The 16615-nt window shown below is 37.3% G+C and overlaps 1 protein-coding gene across 1 annotated transcript in view; it reads right to left on the bottom strand.

The window, feature by feature from the left end:
• Nucleotides 1–519: 519 nt before the first annotated feature.
• atg7 (ATG7 autophagy related 7 homolog (S. cerevisiae)) overlaps nucleotides 520–16615 on the bottom strand; it is a 97125-nt gene continuing 81029 nt past the window's right edge. The window contains exon 20 of the mRNA XM_048172227.1: nucleotides 520–2162. Coding sequence (XP_048028184.1) covers nucleotides 2130–2162 — 33 coding nt within the window. The 3' untranslated portion in view covers nucleotides 520–2129. The remainder of the gene's footprint in view (nucleotides 2163–16615) is intronic.

The following is a 16615-nucleotide window of genomic DNA, read 5'->3' as shown; positions in this document are numbered from 1 at the left end:
AAGAGGGTGCCAATGGCACTTTACAGCAGATCAAATCCTTGTTTAATATTGACCAAATGACATTTAATTCAAAATCAAGACATGTAAACTCACAAGCGAGGGTTTAAACTTTTATTTATTTATTTTTATATATATATATATATATATATATATATATAATATAACACCTGCAGGGCATATATTTATTTAATGAAATTGCAGCCTTTGTGAATTCACAATAGCACTATGCTATAGTATGATTTTGAATGGTTTTAATACATCATTGCAGCATTAGAAAACACTTTAATAATGCGGTTTGTGGATTCTCGTTCATGGAATGAGTCACTTCCGGTATTTTGTCAGTTACTTGACACGGATACAATGAAATTGAGGATGTTTTAAAATCAAGTACTCAAATGTAATCGAGGAATCGTGACAGCCCTACTTATGATAATGGTAATTCCAGCACATGGATGCAGAGTTGGTATTATTAACCCACTTACCTCAGTGAATAAAAGCAAGCAAATATTACCAAGCACATACTGTGTGAATATAGTCCATGTTTATTGTGAGAAAAATCCCATGTTACTAGACATTTACAGTGCATTGATGTAGAGCAGACGTTGAGAGACTGGATGTCCAGTTCCTGATGACACTGATCCAGGAGTTCAGAGCTGAAACACCTGCAGCACAATCGTCCAGTTCACTGACCTCTGAAGACCCTGACACTAGGACACACAAATGCTTTAACCTCCGGGGTCCCTCTGACATTATATTTTAGTAAAGAGCACATTCAGGGCTTCAGTGATCCCAAATGTTTGGAGGTTTAAGACAACTGCTTTAAAAATGACAATGATCAAATTTGTAATTATCATTTAAATCTAATTTTCAAATAGTATAAATCAACATCTCAAATTTTTTCAAATCAAAATATGACTTACAAAACAAGACATTGATTTCATACTATATTATTACACTTCTGTTTCATTACATGTTGCTCCAAGAACACATTAATATGCAAATTAGATAGTGTACAGATACATTGCATTGAATGGGAAAACCCATGCATGGCCATTTTACACACATATTGCATAAAGTAAAATGGTATATAAATTCATTCTGTTATATCTTTCATAACATAGTTGAGAATCATTAGACAAAGTTGGGTTAAAGAAAAGAAATCCTGAAACCTAAAAATTTGTGTAAAAAAAAGAAGTTTTTCCCTATACATGTCATTTTTTTTTTTAAACAACCGAGTCCTGGTGTCCACTGTGGACACAGCATATCATATGAATTAAAATATAATTTTTCAAAAATGTTTTTTTTTTTTTCTCCAGTTTGTTTCTTATGCTCTAAACAATGTAATGACATAAAAAAATACTAAATTAAAACAAAACAAAAAAAAAATTCCCGTAGGTCTTAGGTTAGGACAAGGGGTATTAGTATTAAGGAAGATGCCGTATTTAACACTCTGTTAAAATGATTATATTTTTGGCTGATGGAACTGTAATAATATATTATAATATTATGAAAGTTTTCCCAAAAACTGTCCAGTGGACAAACACATTAAAAAAAGATAGTTCACCCAAAATTCACACTCTCATGTTACAAATAAATATGATTGCTTGAGATGAACTTCACTATTGAGTGTCTGTTAACATGTGATGTGATGTGCTGTGTTTGTGCATTGATCAAAATATATAAAACATTATAGCCTAAATTTAATCTGAGCATCAGTGATCAATAACACTGCTCCATTCATACGGATTCATTTCAGGATCTCTTTCTATGTTTTAATGTATGAAAGTTTCAATGGAAGGACAGAAATCTCAGGTTTCATTAACAATAAATGCATTTGTTCTAAAGATGAATGAGTGGGTTTGAACGACATGAGTGCATTTTTTGGGTGAGCTCACTTCAGGACAGAACAACACTGGACCAGAGCGATCGCTGCATCAGTTTCTTTAATGACGGCATCTATAATCCCGACAGATCCACAGACAGATATAGTGCGAACGCTTAAGACAAATATTTCAACAAGTACATGATGAAAGATACATGTGCATGAGACTGTTCACTTAACAGTGAGTATAAGATCACAGACAAGCTGCCATGAAAGTCACGGCCAATGAAGTTTGACCCGGAGTCCTTCAAATGCTGTCATCGTCACTCATGTCCCAGATCTGAAGAACAGAAGAAGAGATCAGGCTGTTAGAAAGATGTTCAAATGCATACCAGTCAACAGTCTGCAATAATGTTTCTGAAAGAGTCTCTTCTGCATTTATTCAATATTATGAATATTTCACTATTTTTACTGTATTTTTGATCAAATAAATGCAGCCTTGATGAGCAGAAGAGACTCTTTCAATGACATAAAATAATCCAAAACTCTAAGTATCATCAGACAATGAAGTGAGAATCTGATGTAGTTTGTCATCCGGTGTGATTGTGATGTTTAATGCTGCAGGTGTGCAGAATTATCGTCACGTGAACATCTGAACATACAGCTAAAGCTCTTCGCAAACACGCGTCTGAAGACTGAACTAAACTCACGCTGCATGTAAAACAGACAAACGCTCCAGACGCGGCCGCGGCGCTTTCTTCTGCGGCACACCTGGCTGTCAAAAGCTCCGTGTCATTGACATGCTAATAAAAGCTGAACAAAAAAACAACTTCAGCGGCTCGTCACTTTGAAGTCTGCGCCAAGTCAAAAAAAACAAAACCTCTGAGAGATAAGTGAGAGGAGGACGAGTGAAACTACTGACCCTCAGATGCTGTACAACACACACTGGGTATACACACGCCTGTATGAGAAAGTCATGTGTGTGAAATACAATCAGAAAGTCACAGACTGTGTTTATTTGATCAAAACTACAGTAAAAGCAGTGAAATATTATTATCCTAACTCTTTTTTTATCCACTGCTCTGCCTCAGTGAGCGCTCGCTTTTGTCTGTAGCAGCGGTTTAGGGCTGTAATTACGCGAATCATCTTAATAACAGTGTAGTGCATGAATCATTCAATTATATCAGCGCTGTAGAGTCGACGCATGGGCGTGTGACCGCATGTCAAACATGTTACACACATCAATACGTTCGCCCTCGAGATGTGTGTGTGTGTGAGAGAGAAAAACATACGGAATATTCTTCTAATCTAACGCTGACTGAATCGCACGTGATCTTCTGTTTGTCTTCCTAACGCAGAATGCTTTTTGCCAGTCTTTTCATTCTGAAGTCATGACTGAGAGCAGAACGTACGTGTAAACAGTCCATCTTCATTTCCCGCTCACATTAACCTGAAGCTGTCATTACAACCAGTGCAGATGAAATCACTGCCATCCGTGTTCCTCTCAAAGACCTTCAGCTTCTGATTCATGATTCACACAATGACAAACATTATAAAAATCATATTTGCTTTAGAAGACACAAGACATGAACAAACTATGAAGTACGGTTGCTGGCTCCGAAACCAAAAGCACACATTCAAATACGCGTCAGGTGGATCCATCCGTTCATTCATTCATTCATTCTGACTGAAGCTTCCACAAACCCTGCGCAGACGAGTCCTGCGATATCAAGACGAGGGTTTATGAAGCGATAACATCCTCAAACATATGTCTGTCCAATCACACTGACTTCATTTCAACTCTTTGAGCTTCACTTTATTATAATATTTCCAGTCGCTCAGAATATCAAATCTGAAATTGTTTTGCACTCAGTTTACTGTAGTTGAACACGTCTCACTTCAGAAACACAAGAAAATCATGATTTAAATCAAAGAACAACCAAAACCAGAGAGAGAGAAAGAGTGGATCTTCTACTGAAACCAAAACTCTTGCTTCATCCAGTCTTGTGCTCCCATGATGTTACTGTATAATGACAAAAACGAAATAACGAAATCACTAAATTTAACTAAAATTAACATGAAAACAAAGTAAATGAATAAAAGCTAACTGCAAATATTGATAAAATAAAAATAACACTGAATCTGATGTATGAATCTGCAGGCTTGTTTCATAATTCACATAACTGACTTCTTTCTAGGATTAGGATTTGATCCTCTACGGAAGCTCGTTTCTGCCACAAAAAAAAAAAAAAAAAAAAAAGTATTTGTGACTTGTGAGACATATACTCACAATTCTGAGAAAAAAAGTATTTTCCTTCATAATTGGACATAACTCACAATTCTGACTTTATATCTCGCGATTCCGGCTTTATAACTCGCGATTCCAAGTTTATAACTCACAATTCCGACTTTATATCTCACAATTCTGACTTCATATCTCACGATTTCCACTTTATAACTCACGATTCCGACTTTATGACTCGCAATTCTGACTTTATATCTCACGATTCCGACTTCATATCTCACGATTTCCAATTTATAACTCGTGATTCCGACTATATAACTCGCAATTCCGACTTTATAACTCGCAATTCCAACTTCATATCACGCGATTCCGACTTTATAACTCACGATTCCAAGTTTATAACTCACAATTCCGACTTTATATCTCACGATTTCCACTTTATAATTTGCGATTCCGACTTTATAACTCGCAATTCTGACTTTATAACTCGCGATTCCGACTTTATAACTCACGATTCCGACTTTATATCTCGCGATTCCGGCTTTATAACTCACGATTCCAACTTTATATTACGCGATTCCGACTTTATAACTCGCGATTACAAGTTTATAACTCACAATTCCGACTTTATATCTCACAATTCCAACTTTATATCACGCGATTCCGACTTTATAACTCGCGATTCCAAGTTTATAACTCACAATTCCGACTTTATATCTCACAATTCCGACTTTATGACTCGCAATTCTGACTTTATATCTCACGATTCCGACTTCATATCTCACGATTTCCAATTTATAACTCGTGATTCCGACTATATAACTCGCAATTCCGACTTTATAACTCGCAATTCCAACTTTATATCACGTGATTCCGACTTTATAACTCGTGATTCCAAGTTTATAACTCACAATTCCGACTTTATATCTCACGATTTCCACTTTATATCTCACGATTTCCACTTTATAACTCACGATTCCAACTTTATATCTCACAATTCCGACTTTATAACTCACAATTCCGACTTTATAACTCACAATTCCAACTTTATATCTCACGATTCCGGCTTTATAACTCTCGATTCCAAGTTTATAACTCACAATTCTGACTTTATAACTCGCAATTCCAACTTTATATCACGCGATTCCGACTTTATAACTCGCGATTCCAAGTTTATAACTCACAATTCTGACTTTATAACTCGCAATTCCAACTTTATATCACGCGATTCCGACTTTATAACTCGCGATTCCAAGTTTATAACTCACAATTCTGACTTTATAACTCGCAATTCCGACTTTATATCTCACGATTTCCACTTTATAACTCACGATTCCAACTTTATATCTCACAATTCCGACTTTATAACTCACAATTCCGACTTTATAACTCACAATTCCAACTTTATATTACGCGATTCCGACTTTATAACTCGCGATTCCAAGTTTATAACTCACAATTCTGACTTTATAACTCGCAATTCCAACTTTATATCACGCGATTCCGACTTTATAACTCGCGATTCCAAGTTTATAACTCACAATTCCGACTTTATAACTCGCAATTCCGACTTTATGACTCGCAATTCTGACTTTATATCTCACGATTCCGACTTCATATCTCACGATTTCCAATTTATAACTCGTGATTCCGACTATATAACTCGCAATTGCGACTTTATAACTCGCAATTCCAACTTTATATCACGTGATTCCGACTTTATAACTCGTGATTCCAAGTTTATAACTCACAATTCCGACTTTATATCTCACGATTTCCACTTTATAACTCGCGATTCCGACTTTATAACTCACAATTCCGACTTTATATCTCACAATTCTGACTTTATATCTCACGATTTCCACTTTATAACTCGCGATTCCGACTTTATAACTCACAATTCCGACTTTATATCTCACAATTCTGACTTTATAACTCACAATTCCGACTTTATATCTCACAATTCTGACTTTATATCTCACGATTTCCACTTTATAACTCGCGATTCCGACTTTATAACTCACAATTCCGACTTTATATCTCTCAGTTCTGACTTTATATCTCGCGATTCCAACTTTATAACTCACGATTCTGACTTTATATCTTGCAATTCCGACTTTATAACTCACGATTCCAACTTTATATCTCACGATTCCGACTTTATAACTCACAATTCCAACTCTATAACTCAAAATTCTGACTTTATATCACACAATTCCAAGAAAAAATGTCAGAATTGTGAGATAAAAAGTTACAATTTCATTTTTTATTATTTCATGGCGGAAACAAGCTTCCATATTCCTCAGTGGGTTTGCTTGGCCAGTTCATCTCTAAACATGATATTCCTTTAATGTGACTCGAGTCAAGATGCTTTTCATTATCCTCAACACAATCATCTCAATATGGAAAGATCTCCAGCAGAACTGTAAAATAAGCCAGTTATGGATGAAGGACGAGTTACCTGTAACAGTGACAGCTTGGTTTAATTATTACAAACAGTGAAATATTTAAAATGATATTAGTATAAACAAAGATGAGTCCTGGAGCTAGAAGAGCTGTAATTTTGCTGGATTGTTGGGTTGCCGGAGGACAAACAAAGCTTTTGCATGAAATCTGGAGCAGTTCAGCTGCTGGAGAACATGTCAGGTCAGGTCTGAAGCACACAGGTGTTTGAATGAGGAGATTCAGCTGGAGGAACAAGCTTCATTCTGGGACAGATACTGATAGATATTTTTTAGATTGAAACAGAAGTCCTCCGCAGTCAATTTTATCCCTTAAAACTCATCTTTGATCACCAAAATGACACATTTAAACATTTTTTTCCTGTAAAAATATATTTTTTCATGTCTTCAAATAGTTGCTTCATTTGGTATTCGTGGAACCATTAATATGTAAATTAGTCCCCGCCTCCACTCAATCACTCCAGCTCGGACTAACTATTTCTCTTGGAATCGCTAAAGGGCAAAAATGAGCACCGGAGATACATGAGCAGTAACAGAGCTCATAAAAAGACAAATCATGTCTGTTCAAATCAACCAGGACACATAATGTGATCCTTCTCATACTGGCAATTCATTTAGAAGAAATGGCATCAAAGCCTTAACGTTTGAGTCACGGCGGGAGCTGCTTTGACAGAGGAGGCCTTATTTGTTCATGCCAAGATGGAAGTAGAGGAACGAGTCCAGGAACGACTGTGTCGGCACATCCATTGGTTTGGTTGGGTTGGTATGGAGCGCTGCTTTTGTCTTCATGTCCCAGGAAGGAACACACTGAGCTTTAGCTGGGAACATGCCATTCCTTCATGGAAAGAGCCCAACAGTCCTGGATAAATGAGATACAGAGCAAAGCAAATTAGCTCCCAGAGGTCATTTTGCCAGGTGTTCCCATAACAAACTCTCATCAAGTCTTCTCAGCAGATGAGTTTGTCATCCAGCAGGTAAACAAGGCTTCTGGTTCTGACACCAACACGCCCTGAAAGAGCTTCCATTCCTGACAAAAACATTATATCAGCTTTATAACTCGCGATTCCAACTTTATATCTCGCGATTCCGGCTTTATAACTCTCGATTCCAACTTTATAACTCACAATTCCGACTTTATAACTCGCGATTCCAACTTTATATCTCGCGATTCCGGCTTTATAACTCGTGATTCCAAGTTTATAACTCACAATTCCGACTTTATATCTCACAATTCCGACTTTATAACTCGCAATTCCAACTTTATATCTTGCGATTCCGACTTTATAACTCACGATTCCGACTTTATATCTCACAATTCCGACTTTATAACTCGCAATTCCAACTTTATATCTTGCGATTCCGACTTTATAACTCACGATTCCGACTTTATATCTCACAATTCCGACTTTATAACTCGCAATTCCGACTTTATATCTCACGATTCCGACTTTATAACTCGCGATTCCAAGTTTATAACTCACAATTCCGACTTTATATCTCACGATTTCCACTTTATAACTCGCGATTCCGACTTTATAACTCGCAATTCCAAGTTTATAACTCACAATTCCGACTTTATATCTCACAATTCCGACTTTATAACTCGCAATTCCGACTTTATATCTCACGATTTCCACTTTATAACTCACGATTCCGACTTTATATCTCACAATTCCGACTTTATATCTCACAATTCCGACTTTATAACTCGCAATTCCAAGTTTATAACTCACAATTCCGACTTTATATCTCACAATTCCGACATTATAACTCGCAATTCCGACTTTATATCTCGCGATTCCGACTTTATAACTCACGATTTCCACTTTATAACTCGCGATTCCGACTTTATAACTCACGATTCTGACTTTATATCTCACGATTCCGACTTTATAACTCGCGATTCCGACTTTATAACTCGCGATTCCAAGTTTATAACTCACAATTCCGACTTTATATCTCACGATTTCCACTTTATAACTCGCGATTCCGACTTTATAACTCACGATTCCGACTTTATATCTCACAATTCCGACTTTATAACTCGCAATTCCAACTTTATATCTTGCGATTCCGACTTTATAACTCACGATTCCGACTTTATATCTCACAATTCCGACTTTATAACTCGCAATTCCGACTTTATATCTCACGATTCCGACTTTATAACTCGCAATTCCAAGTTTATAACTCACAATTCCGACTTTATATCTCACAATTTCCACTTTATAACTCGCGATTCCGACTTTATAACTCATGATTCCGACTATATAACTCGCAATTCCAACTTTATATCTTGCGATTCCGACTTTATAACTCACGATTCCGACTTTATATCTCACAATTCCGACTATAAACTCGCAATTCCAACTTTATATCTCGCGATTCCGACTTTATAACTCGCAATTCCGACTTTATATCTCGCGATTCCGATTTTATAACTCACGATTCTGACTTTATATCTCACGATTCCGACTTTATAACTCGCAATTCCGACTTTATATCTCACGATTCCGACTTTATAACTTGCAATTCCGACTTTATATCTCACAATTCCGACTTTATATCTCGCAATTCCGACTTTATAACTCGCGATTCCAAGTTTATAACTCACAATTCCGACTTTATAACTCGCGATTCCGACTTTATAACTCGCAATTCTGACTTTATAACTCTTTATAGCTGTTTAATTTCAAATTCAAATTCAATTCATGTTGATGTTGTCACATCAGACGTCATGTTACTGCAGTTTCTTCTGACCACATGACCAGCAGAAGAGGCCTGCTAGTGAAAGCCGGAGGTTTCTCTCCTCACAGGCCGACGTGGAAGGGGAAGTTTTCCAGACCGGTTGCAGGAGACGGGTTGGGTTTTTCCCTCCTCGCTGATCTGTTGACATCTGTGAAACTCCTCCCCTCGCCAGCTCCAAAACTCATTTCTACATCTCTACTCTCCCTCAGGAGAATGAGTCACTCACTTTAGCCCAAAACACAGCCATAAACACACACACACACACACACACACACACACACACACACACACACACACACACAGCATAGAAGCCTTTATGGAAGCAAACTCATTTCTACTGTAAGTATACTGTAGTAGACCAGAGAAACTAGCAGGCAGGAAGTGAATATCCTAAAACTAGCGAGCGCAGAAGGAAGTCTTTCTGGTGCTCTTCCCTTCTCTCAGCGTCAAGCAGATTCACATAAATACCAGCTAGCAAAACAAAGTGCGTCTCTCTAGGGTGTGGTGGCGTAGCGAGCTGCAGCTGCGGTTTGTTGTTGCTGGGATAGATGGAGGCCCCCATCCTGGCTCTATCTCCCTCTGTGACACATTTCCTGCCCCACATATCAAGGGAAAGGCAATTTTAGGGTCCCGCACCTTCCGGAGCGAGCTTTCTTCCCACCAGAAGGAAAAAAAGGGTGGTTTGCCTTGAGAAGTTTTAAAGGAAACATTCATCTCAAAGTGAAAATTCTCTCATTGTTTAATCAATCTTTCAGATGAGCTCAAAACCACAAAATCAGATGTTTAACAGAATGTTCAAGCAACAATGAAAGTGAGGCGACGGCTGCACGAGTTGGAGAAAAATGTAATTGTGATTGTTCTGATAAAAATTGCCATTGTGATTTTAAATGCAATAAAAAAATAAAGGTACAGTTCTGCTGTTCTTGTTTCTGGCGGAAAACCGCAGGGAGGACCTAATATCCCCCTTTTACAAGATGTAGTCTCTGGTGTCCCCAGAATGTGTCTGTGAAGTTTCAGCTCACAGATCATTTATTATAGCTTGTTTTTTGACTGGAAGCAAAAACATGCTTTTTTCGTGCATGTGTCTTTAAATGCAAATGAGCCGCTGCTCCCCACCCCCTTTCCAGAAGAGGGCGGAGCCTGTACAGCCTCAGTTAGGGGCCGTTCACACAAAACGTGTTTTTCCATTCCAAAGCACTACTTTTCCATTCTTTTTCTATGTAAACGCGCTAGACGGACGTGCAAAACCGTTGCGTTCGCGTCTTGCATCTTTTGCAGCGTCTCGCGCTTGACATTGCGTTCTAAAAACGCGGCACTCAAGTTAAAATGCGTCTATAGACCTTGCGTTTTTTCAAATGAATTCCAAAAACGAACAAAACATCTGTTTGGTTGCGATTATCATCTCTATCGCGGTCACACTCGGCATTGCAGTTCTTCATCATCATGAAAATTATATTCTGAATGCGTTTTAAAGCAATATCAGTTTAAACTTCTGATATGTGGTTTTCCGAAGCACGCGCACAGAAAGCTGGCTGTCAGATGGCACGTCCCGTGAGTATTAAACTGATTTCTCTTACACATCTTATTGCGAGTTATGTCAAAAACACACAAAGTTCACAAACACAGTGGGTTACGTCTGTGAACGTAAACAGCAGGGAAAGAAATAGCATGTGTATATCAGATCTGTGGATTAGGAGATACTTCTGGGGAGAAAAAACGCAGACACTGGACTTCCTAGTGCACATGTGTTGAGCGCCTGTGTTTGTGCACACTATCACATGGAACGTATGGTTTGATGTGCTCTGGAGGACGAGCCAGGTGTGTTTCAGATGTCATATCTGGAGGTGCAGCAGGTCTAAACATGTACACAGGCTATACGTCCACACATGTTGCTTTGGCAGGTGCAGTTGAGTTTATCGCAGCATCTCTGAGAGGACGCTTGAATGTGAGATACAGCCGAGTCGAGGGTGCTAATCAAATGTAAGAAACAGAAACCCTACACAGGGCGTGTGCGGGCAGAAACCTGCCCCGTTTAATTACGAGTGTGACGAGCAGCCGCTGAAGTGTGGTCAGACTGGAAATCACACACACACTCTAGACCTCCTTAAAGCCAGGATTTGAGAAAAAGATCTTTTAATGAGAAAGACTGGAAGACTTTCAAAGACGAGGGCAAATCATTTGAAACCAGAGAGGAGCTTTTTAGGGGAGCTTTACCCCAGATCAAACACAAGCTCTTGTTCCAGAGAATAAGCCCTAACCGCAGAACGAGAGGTGATCCTGCTCCGACGACTTCTGCACAGTTATGATCTTTGTTTGGTCGTTTTGATGTGCGTTCGTCCTGAGGAACACAATATGAGCTTCTGACGGCTCCAGTGGCTCTGAGTTTATCAAAAGAGCTCAGGAAGGCTGAGGAGGCCAAACTTCTGGGATGGTGTATCCAATTTTTCTTGGTCACTGAGAATGAAGTGTGCCGTCAAGCTTAACACTGCACGGAGAAACTCTGCGGGCGTCTTAATAGGAATCTGCCATTTTCACATGAGGCGAAACATTTCGGATTTTGCATCATACTATTGGTGCTATACTATTGGAAACGGACATTGGACCTTCTTAGTCCATGAAATTTCTCAAGTTTCACAACTGTTTTTTGTCATGCCAGGGCAAAAGTGGAGCACACTAGATGTTTTTACATTCTGAAGAACACATTAACTCTCTCCCTGCCAGCGTTTTATTTTTAAGCTGCCATCCAGCACCAACATTTTTTTTTTTCCATTTAATTAATTGTTTTATAATACCATTCCTTACATATGGTGGTTGCATACTTAAAGGACAGGGACAATAAAAACAAACAATGACAACAACACAAGAAGATATCTGAGTAAAAATGTTACAGCAACTGTTATGCACCAGCACAATCTGCAGATTTGCCCATCAAATTAGTAAAACATGCTCTTCCCTTTCCTTAATAAAATGAATTCTTTCCAAATGCAAAATCTTGTCCATGGTCCACATATCAAACTTAAGTACTGCTTCAGACTTCCAATGTTGCAAAATCAGACATTTTGCAAGTAACATGCACAAGGAAACAGCTTGTGCTTCATATTCGTACACCACACCAAACAATGCTTTATAGTTCTGTTATATACCTCAGAAAGATCACCAAACAACAAGTTCCAGAAGGTGTCGAGCTTGCGACACATGAGGAATTGATGGCTAAGTGTCCCTTCTGCAGCTGAACATTTTGGACACAAAGGTGATATCTCTGGAGAGAATTTAGACAACCTTCATTGGGAGAAGTGGAGTCTGTGAATGACTTTAAATTGCATTAGACCCAAACTATTAAGAATATTGTCAATGCATGATTTCCATGTCTCCACAGATATATCCGTATTCATTTAAATGTTTCTGGGGATGTCGGACTCCAGAAATACCGATCCCTTCTCAAAAGGCTTAATATCTGCCATCCAATCCAATTCCGTGTGCTGAGGTTTCTGCTCATAATGTGTAATATATGTTCTCAATAAATTTAGAGGCTGGAAATTGCTGTTTTGGTCATATTCATAATCATAAAACTTTTAATGGCACTCGGAATATTTTTTTAAATGAATATGTAGACAGTCAATAACACAGCAGATGTAGACGTGAGAAAGGATTCTTGATATCTTAAATACTGTTTCCACGGCAACATGTCAAACATTAATCATCTTTTTGGGGGGTTTTGAGACTCTCATCATGCTTCAAATTGAATGAAACTCGACACACACATCAGAGATGTCAGTATATTCATTTAAATTCATTCAGGGTCAATTACCGATCATGCAATCTTAATTTAATTTAAATCAAACAATGATTTTACCAGATATGAGACCCTTCCTGTTTCCCTTTTTTGTCCTTATTTTAATCCCTCGCCGTTTGAGATATCCTATAATCGTGCTCAATTTAGCATCTTCATCTTTGTTTCATGTTGAAACAAGCGATCTAATAAATAACAGTTTACTGATTTTTTTCATTCTTGTCAAAGCAACCAAAAATTGTTTAGCATTGAGCAAACATTTTTTCACCTTTATGTTTGATTTCCAACTACATGATATGGGCATTACTTACCTCTTAAAATTAAACACAAACATATTTCCCTGAATACATAGAAAAAAAAAAATTGCAAAACATTGTTAAGAGTAAAATCGTTTGTTCTGATGACTCAGTTTGGAATGCTGGGACAACATTTGGAAAGTCTTTACCAAATACTTGAGCGTCTAAGTAAGGTCAATGAAACAACTTTTGTTAGAAACATTTTTAGAATATTCTTGTTCAAAATAACTGACTCTAGCTACTTTTGTAAACATTTTTGCGAGTTGGATTTTTTCACAGTGATGTAAACGTCGCCACACAATGTTTAATACATACTGTTAGAGGTTTGATCACATGACCGACACTATGAGCAGCAGTAATAGAGAGCCTTGCCTTAGCAAACACCACTAATTACTGTGTGCACTAGCTAAAGGCTAAATCACACCACGGGAAAATGATAGATTTCATATGAGCAATCATTTGTGGATGGCGTATATTCTGCATTTAAAACATTATGTGGGCTGACAACAATCCATAATATGCAGTTTGCAATGACAACCCACAATAGGTGGAGATAATTAAACAGTCATGGTTTAAAACCTTTACCTTTATCTGTAACTAGCCTAAAAACAGTGGAAAACCCAAACATGGGGACGATCCTATCTTTCGCTCCCATGCGTCGCTTGAAGATAAGGAGCAGTGATGTGGCCCCTGAAGGCTTCAGAGGAGATTACGGCACTGTCGTCCGGTGCCAGGATCAGTTGTGCTCCATCTGGACCCGTGAGAACAGATAAAACGCCCAACATTTCCAAACACTTTCTGCCAGAACACTGTTAGATCAGTCGCCATGAGCTGTAATCGTGAGTTGACAGCTATCAGCGCTCATCGCCTCACCATCACTGCTTCATTTCTACTGCTCACAAGTTTGATTCCGACTAACAGAGATTAGTTTTTGTTGCTTGATGCAATGGATATTAACACAAATTTAACGCAATGAAACTTAATACGGACAGCATGTTTTGAATAGTAAGAGTTTGGCATATTGTTGATGAAACAGACTGATTTCCTCCTGTAGAGTTGTCGGCACATCTGCAGGTGCTGAAAGCGGCTAATACGGTGATAAAACGCATCTAGAAACACATTCACTCACACTAGAGAATGACTGTCATGTGATCGCTCACTATAGGAGGCGATCAATCTTTAATGGCAGCTCTAGTGTTATATATGGGTCGCTCACGCTGTGAAGATATCAGATCTACAGAAGACTCGCGTTTCTGCTTCATGTGTTTGTGAGCTGGAGAATGAGCCATCATAGTAAATCAGCAGATTTAATCCTGAACGGCACTCGACTAAATTAGAAACGGCTCATTATGGCAAACAAAGTCTTGACTGCAAGCTTAAACAGGTTTTGTGTAGATTGAATACACTGAAAAATATTTAGGCCTAAATTTAGGATTTATGTATTTGACATGCATAATGCACAATTTGTATTATACAGTTTTCACATAAACCAACTATTAACCTAAATGTGATGCATATTGTTAATGTGATGCATACATAAATTAAATGGGTAAGATTGTGTTTTAAATACACAATAACCAGGTTTGTATATTTATCATCAATAAATCACAATTTGTTTGAAAGTGGCTGTTTTTTTTTTTGTTTTTTTTTGCCGCACATAAAGTATTCTATTTGCTTTATAATATTAGGGTTGAACCACTGCAGTCACATGACTGTTTTAAACATGTCATTAGTAGCTTTCTGGGCATTGAAAGTGTTAATTATCTTGCTCTCAATGCAGGCCTCACTGAGTCATCAGATTTCATCAAAAATATCTTAATTTGTGTTCTTACAGGTGTGGAACGACATGAGGGAGAGTAATTAATGACTGAATTTTCATTTGTGGGTGAACTAACCCTTTAAGTTTATTAGTTTATGTTAAAATTGGATGGAAATTTAATATGCCATTCAAATATATAATATTAATGATATAATATTAATATTAGTGTGTATTCAGCCTGTGTACAGTTACTGATGCATGGACAGAAACATCATGCTCTGTCTTTAATTTAATGGTCAGTTATATACAATATATATAAGGACTAAAAATACATAACAATAATGCACACAGCTGTCACTAATAATTAATTTGGCAATTGAGTAATCGGTCGATTATTTAGATGATTAATTGAGTAACCAGTCAATTATTTTGAAAATTATTTGAGTAATCAGCCAAATATTTTGATGATTAATCGAGTGATCAGATTTTTGTGTGTGTGTAATAAAAATATACCTAAGCAAAGACATAAGCCTGTAAAATGACTTAAAGTACATATATAAAAACAATGAGGCAATATTATTTTTTTCAAATAAAGTATCAAAAGCAAGTAATCATATGGTTATATAAAACAAAACTGTTAAAGTACATAATATACATAATATAAACAATCATCTTATGTATGTTATGTATTATATCAGATGCCTGCAGAGGGCGCCAAAGGCCTTCTGTTGTTACACTTTACAGCAGATCAAATCCTTGTTTAATATTGACCAAACGACATTTAATTCAAATCTCCACTTAATCTTTAATATTTGGCCACTTCTTTACATTAGAAATGCTATAGCCGCTGTCATTTCTTGAACATGAACATGTGAACATGTTTGATTAACAATAAAAACACAGCAGCAGGAATTTTAGGCTGCTGTCACTTTAAGATATAATGCACGGATCCAATACACTGATACTGTGCACATGACTCACTGTAAAATAATCACAACTTTTGTAACTTTAATAAGGATTCATCTATGTTTAATTTTACATTTGATTACATGATTCAATTTCTGTACCTAATCTGTACTGTCAGATCGTCCTGAAAAAGAAAATTTATTTCATTTGCATCTTTGTCCTTTTATTATTGCTGCTTGTAGTTTGATTATTTGTCCTTATTTTGTTACAGACTGTTTAGTTCACTTTAATAGTGTCTGAAATTGATATTTTATATTTATATTATATTTTTTTCATTTGCAATGTTCTTGCATTCCATGTAAAAAGTCTGGCGAGTGAAATAAAGCATTTACTAGCCAACGGCGACTCGATCTTCATTGTGTCCGTAGAGGCTTGATTAAACTCTATTAGTGTTGAGTTTCTCCACAGACTGGCCTACTTAAAATCAAATCAAGGTCAAAACAGTTCCAAGAGCAGAAACAGAGAGGTGAATAATCTAAACATTGGCCCGCAGACAGTAAATCCATGAATGAGAAGAGACGTACTCG

This window comes from Megalobrama amblycephala, linkage group LG21 (assembly GCF_018812025.1).
Source record: "Megalobrama amblycephala isolate DHTTF-2021 linkage group LG21, ASM1881202v1, whole genome shotgun sequence".
In the NCBI taxonomy this organism is placed as follows: domain Eukaryota; kingdom Metazoa; phylum Chordata; class Actinopteri; order Cypriniformes; family Xenocyprididae; genus Megalobrama; species Megalobrama amblycephala.
Note: the sequence above shows the minus strand (reverse complement) of the source record. Positions and strands in the feature narration are given on the sequence as shown.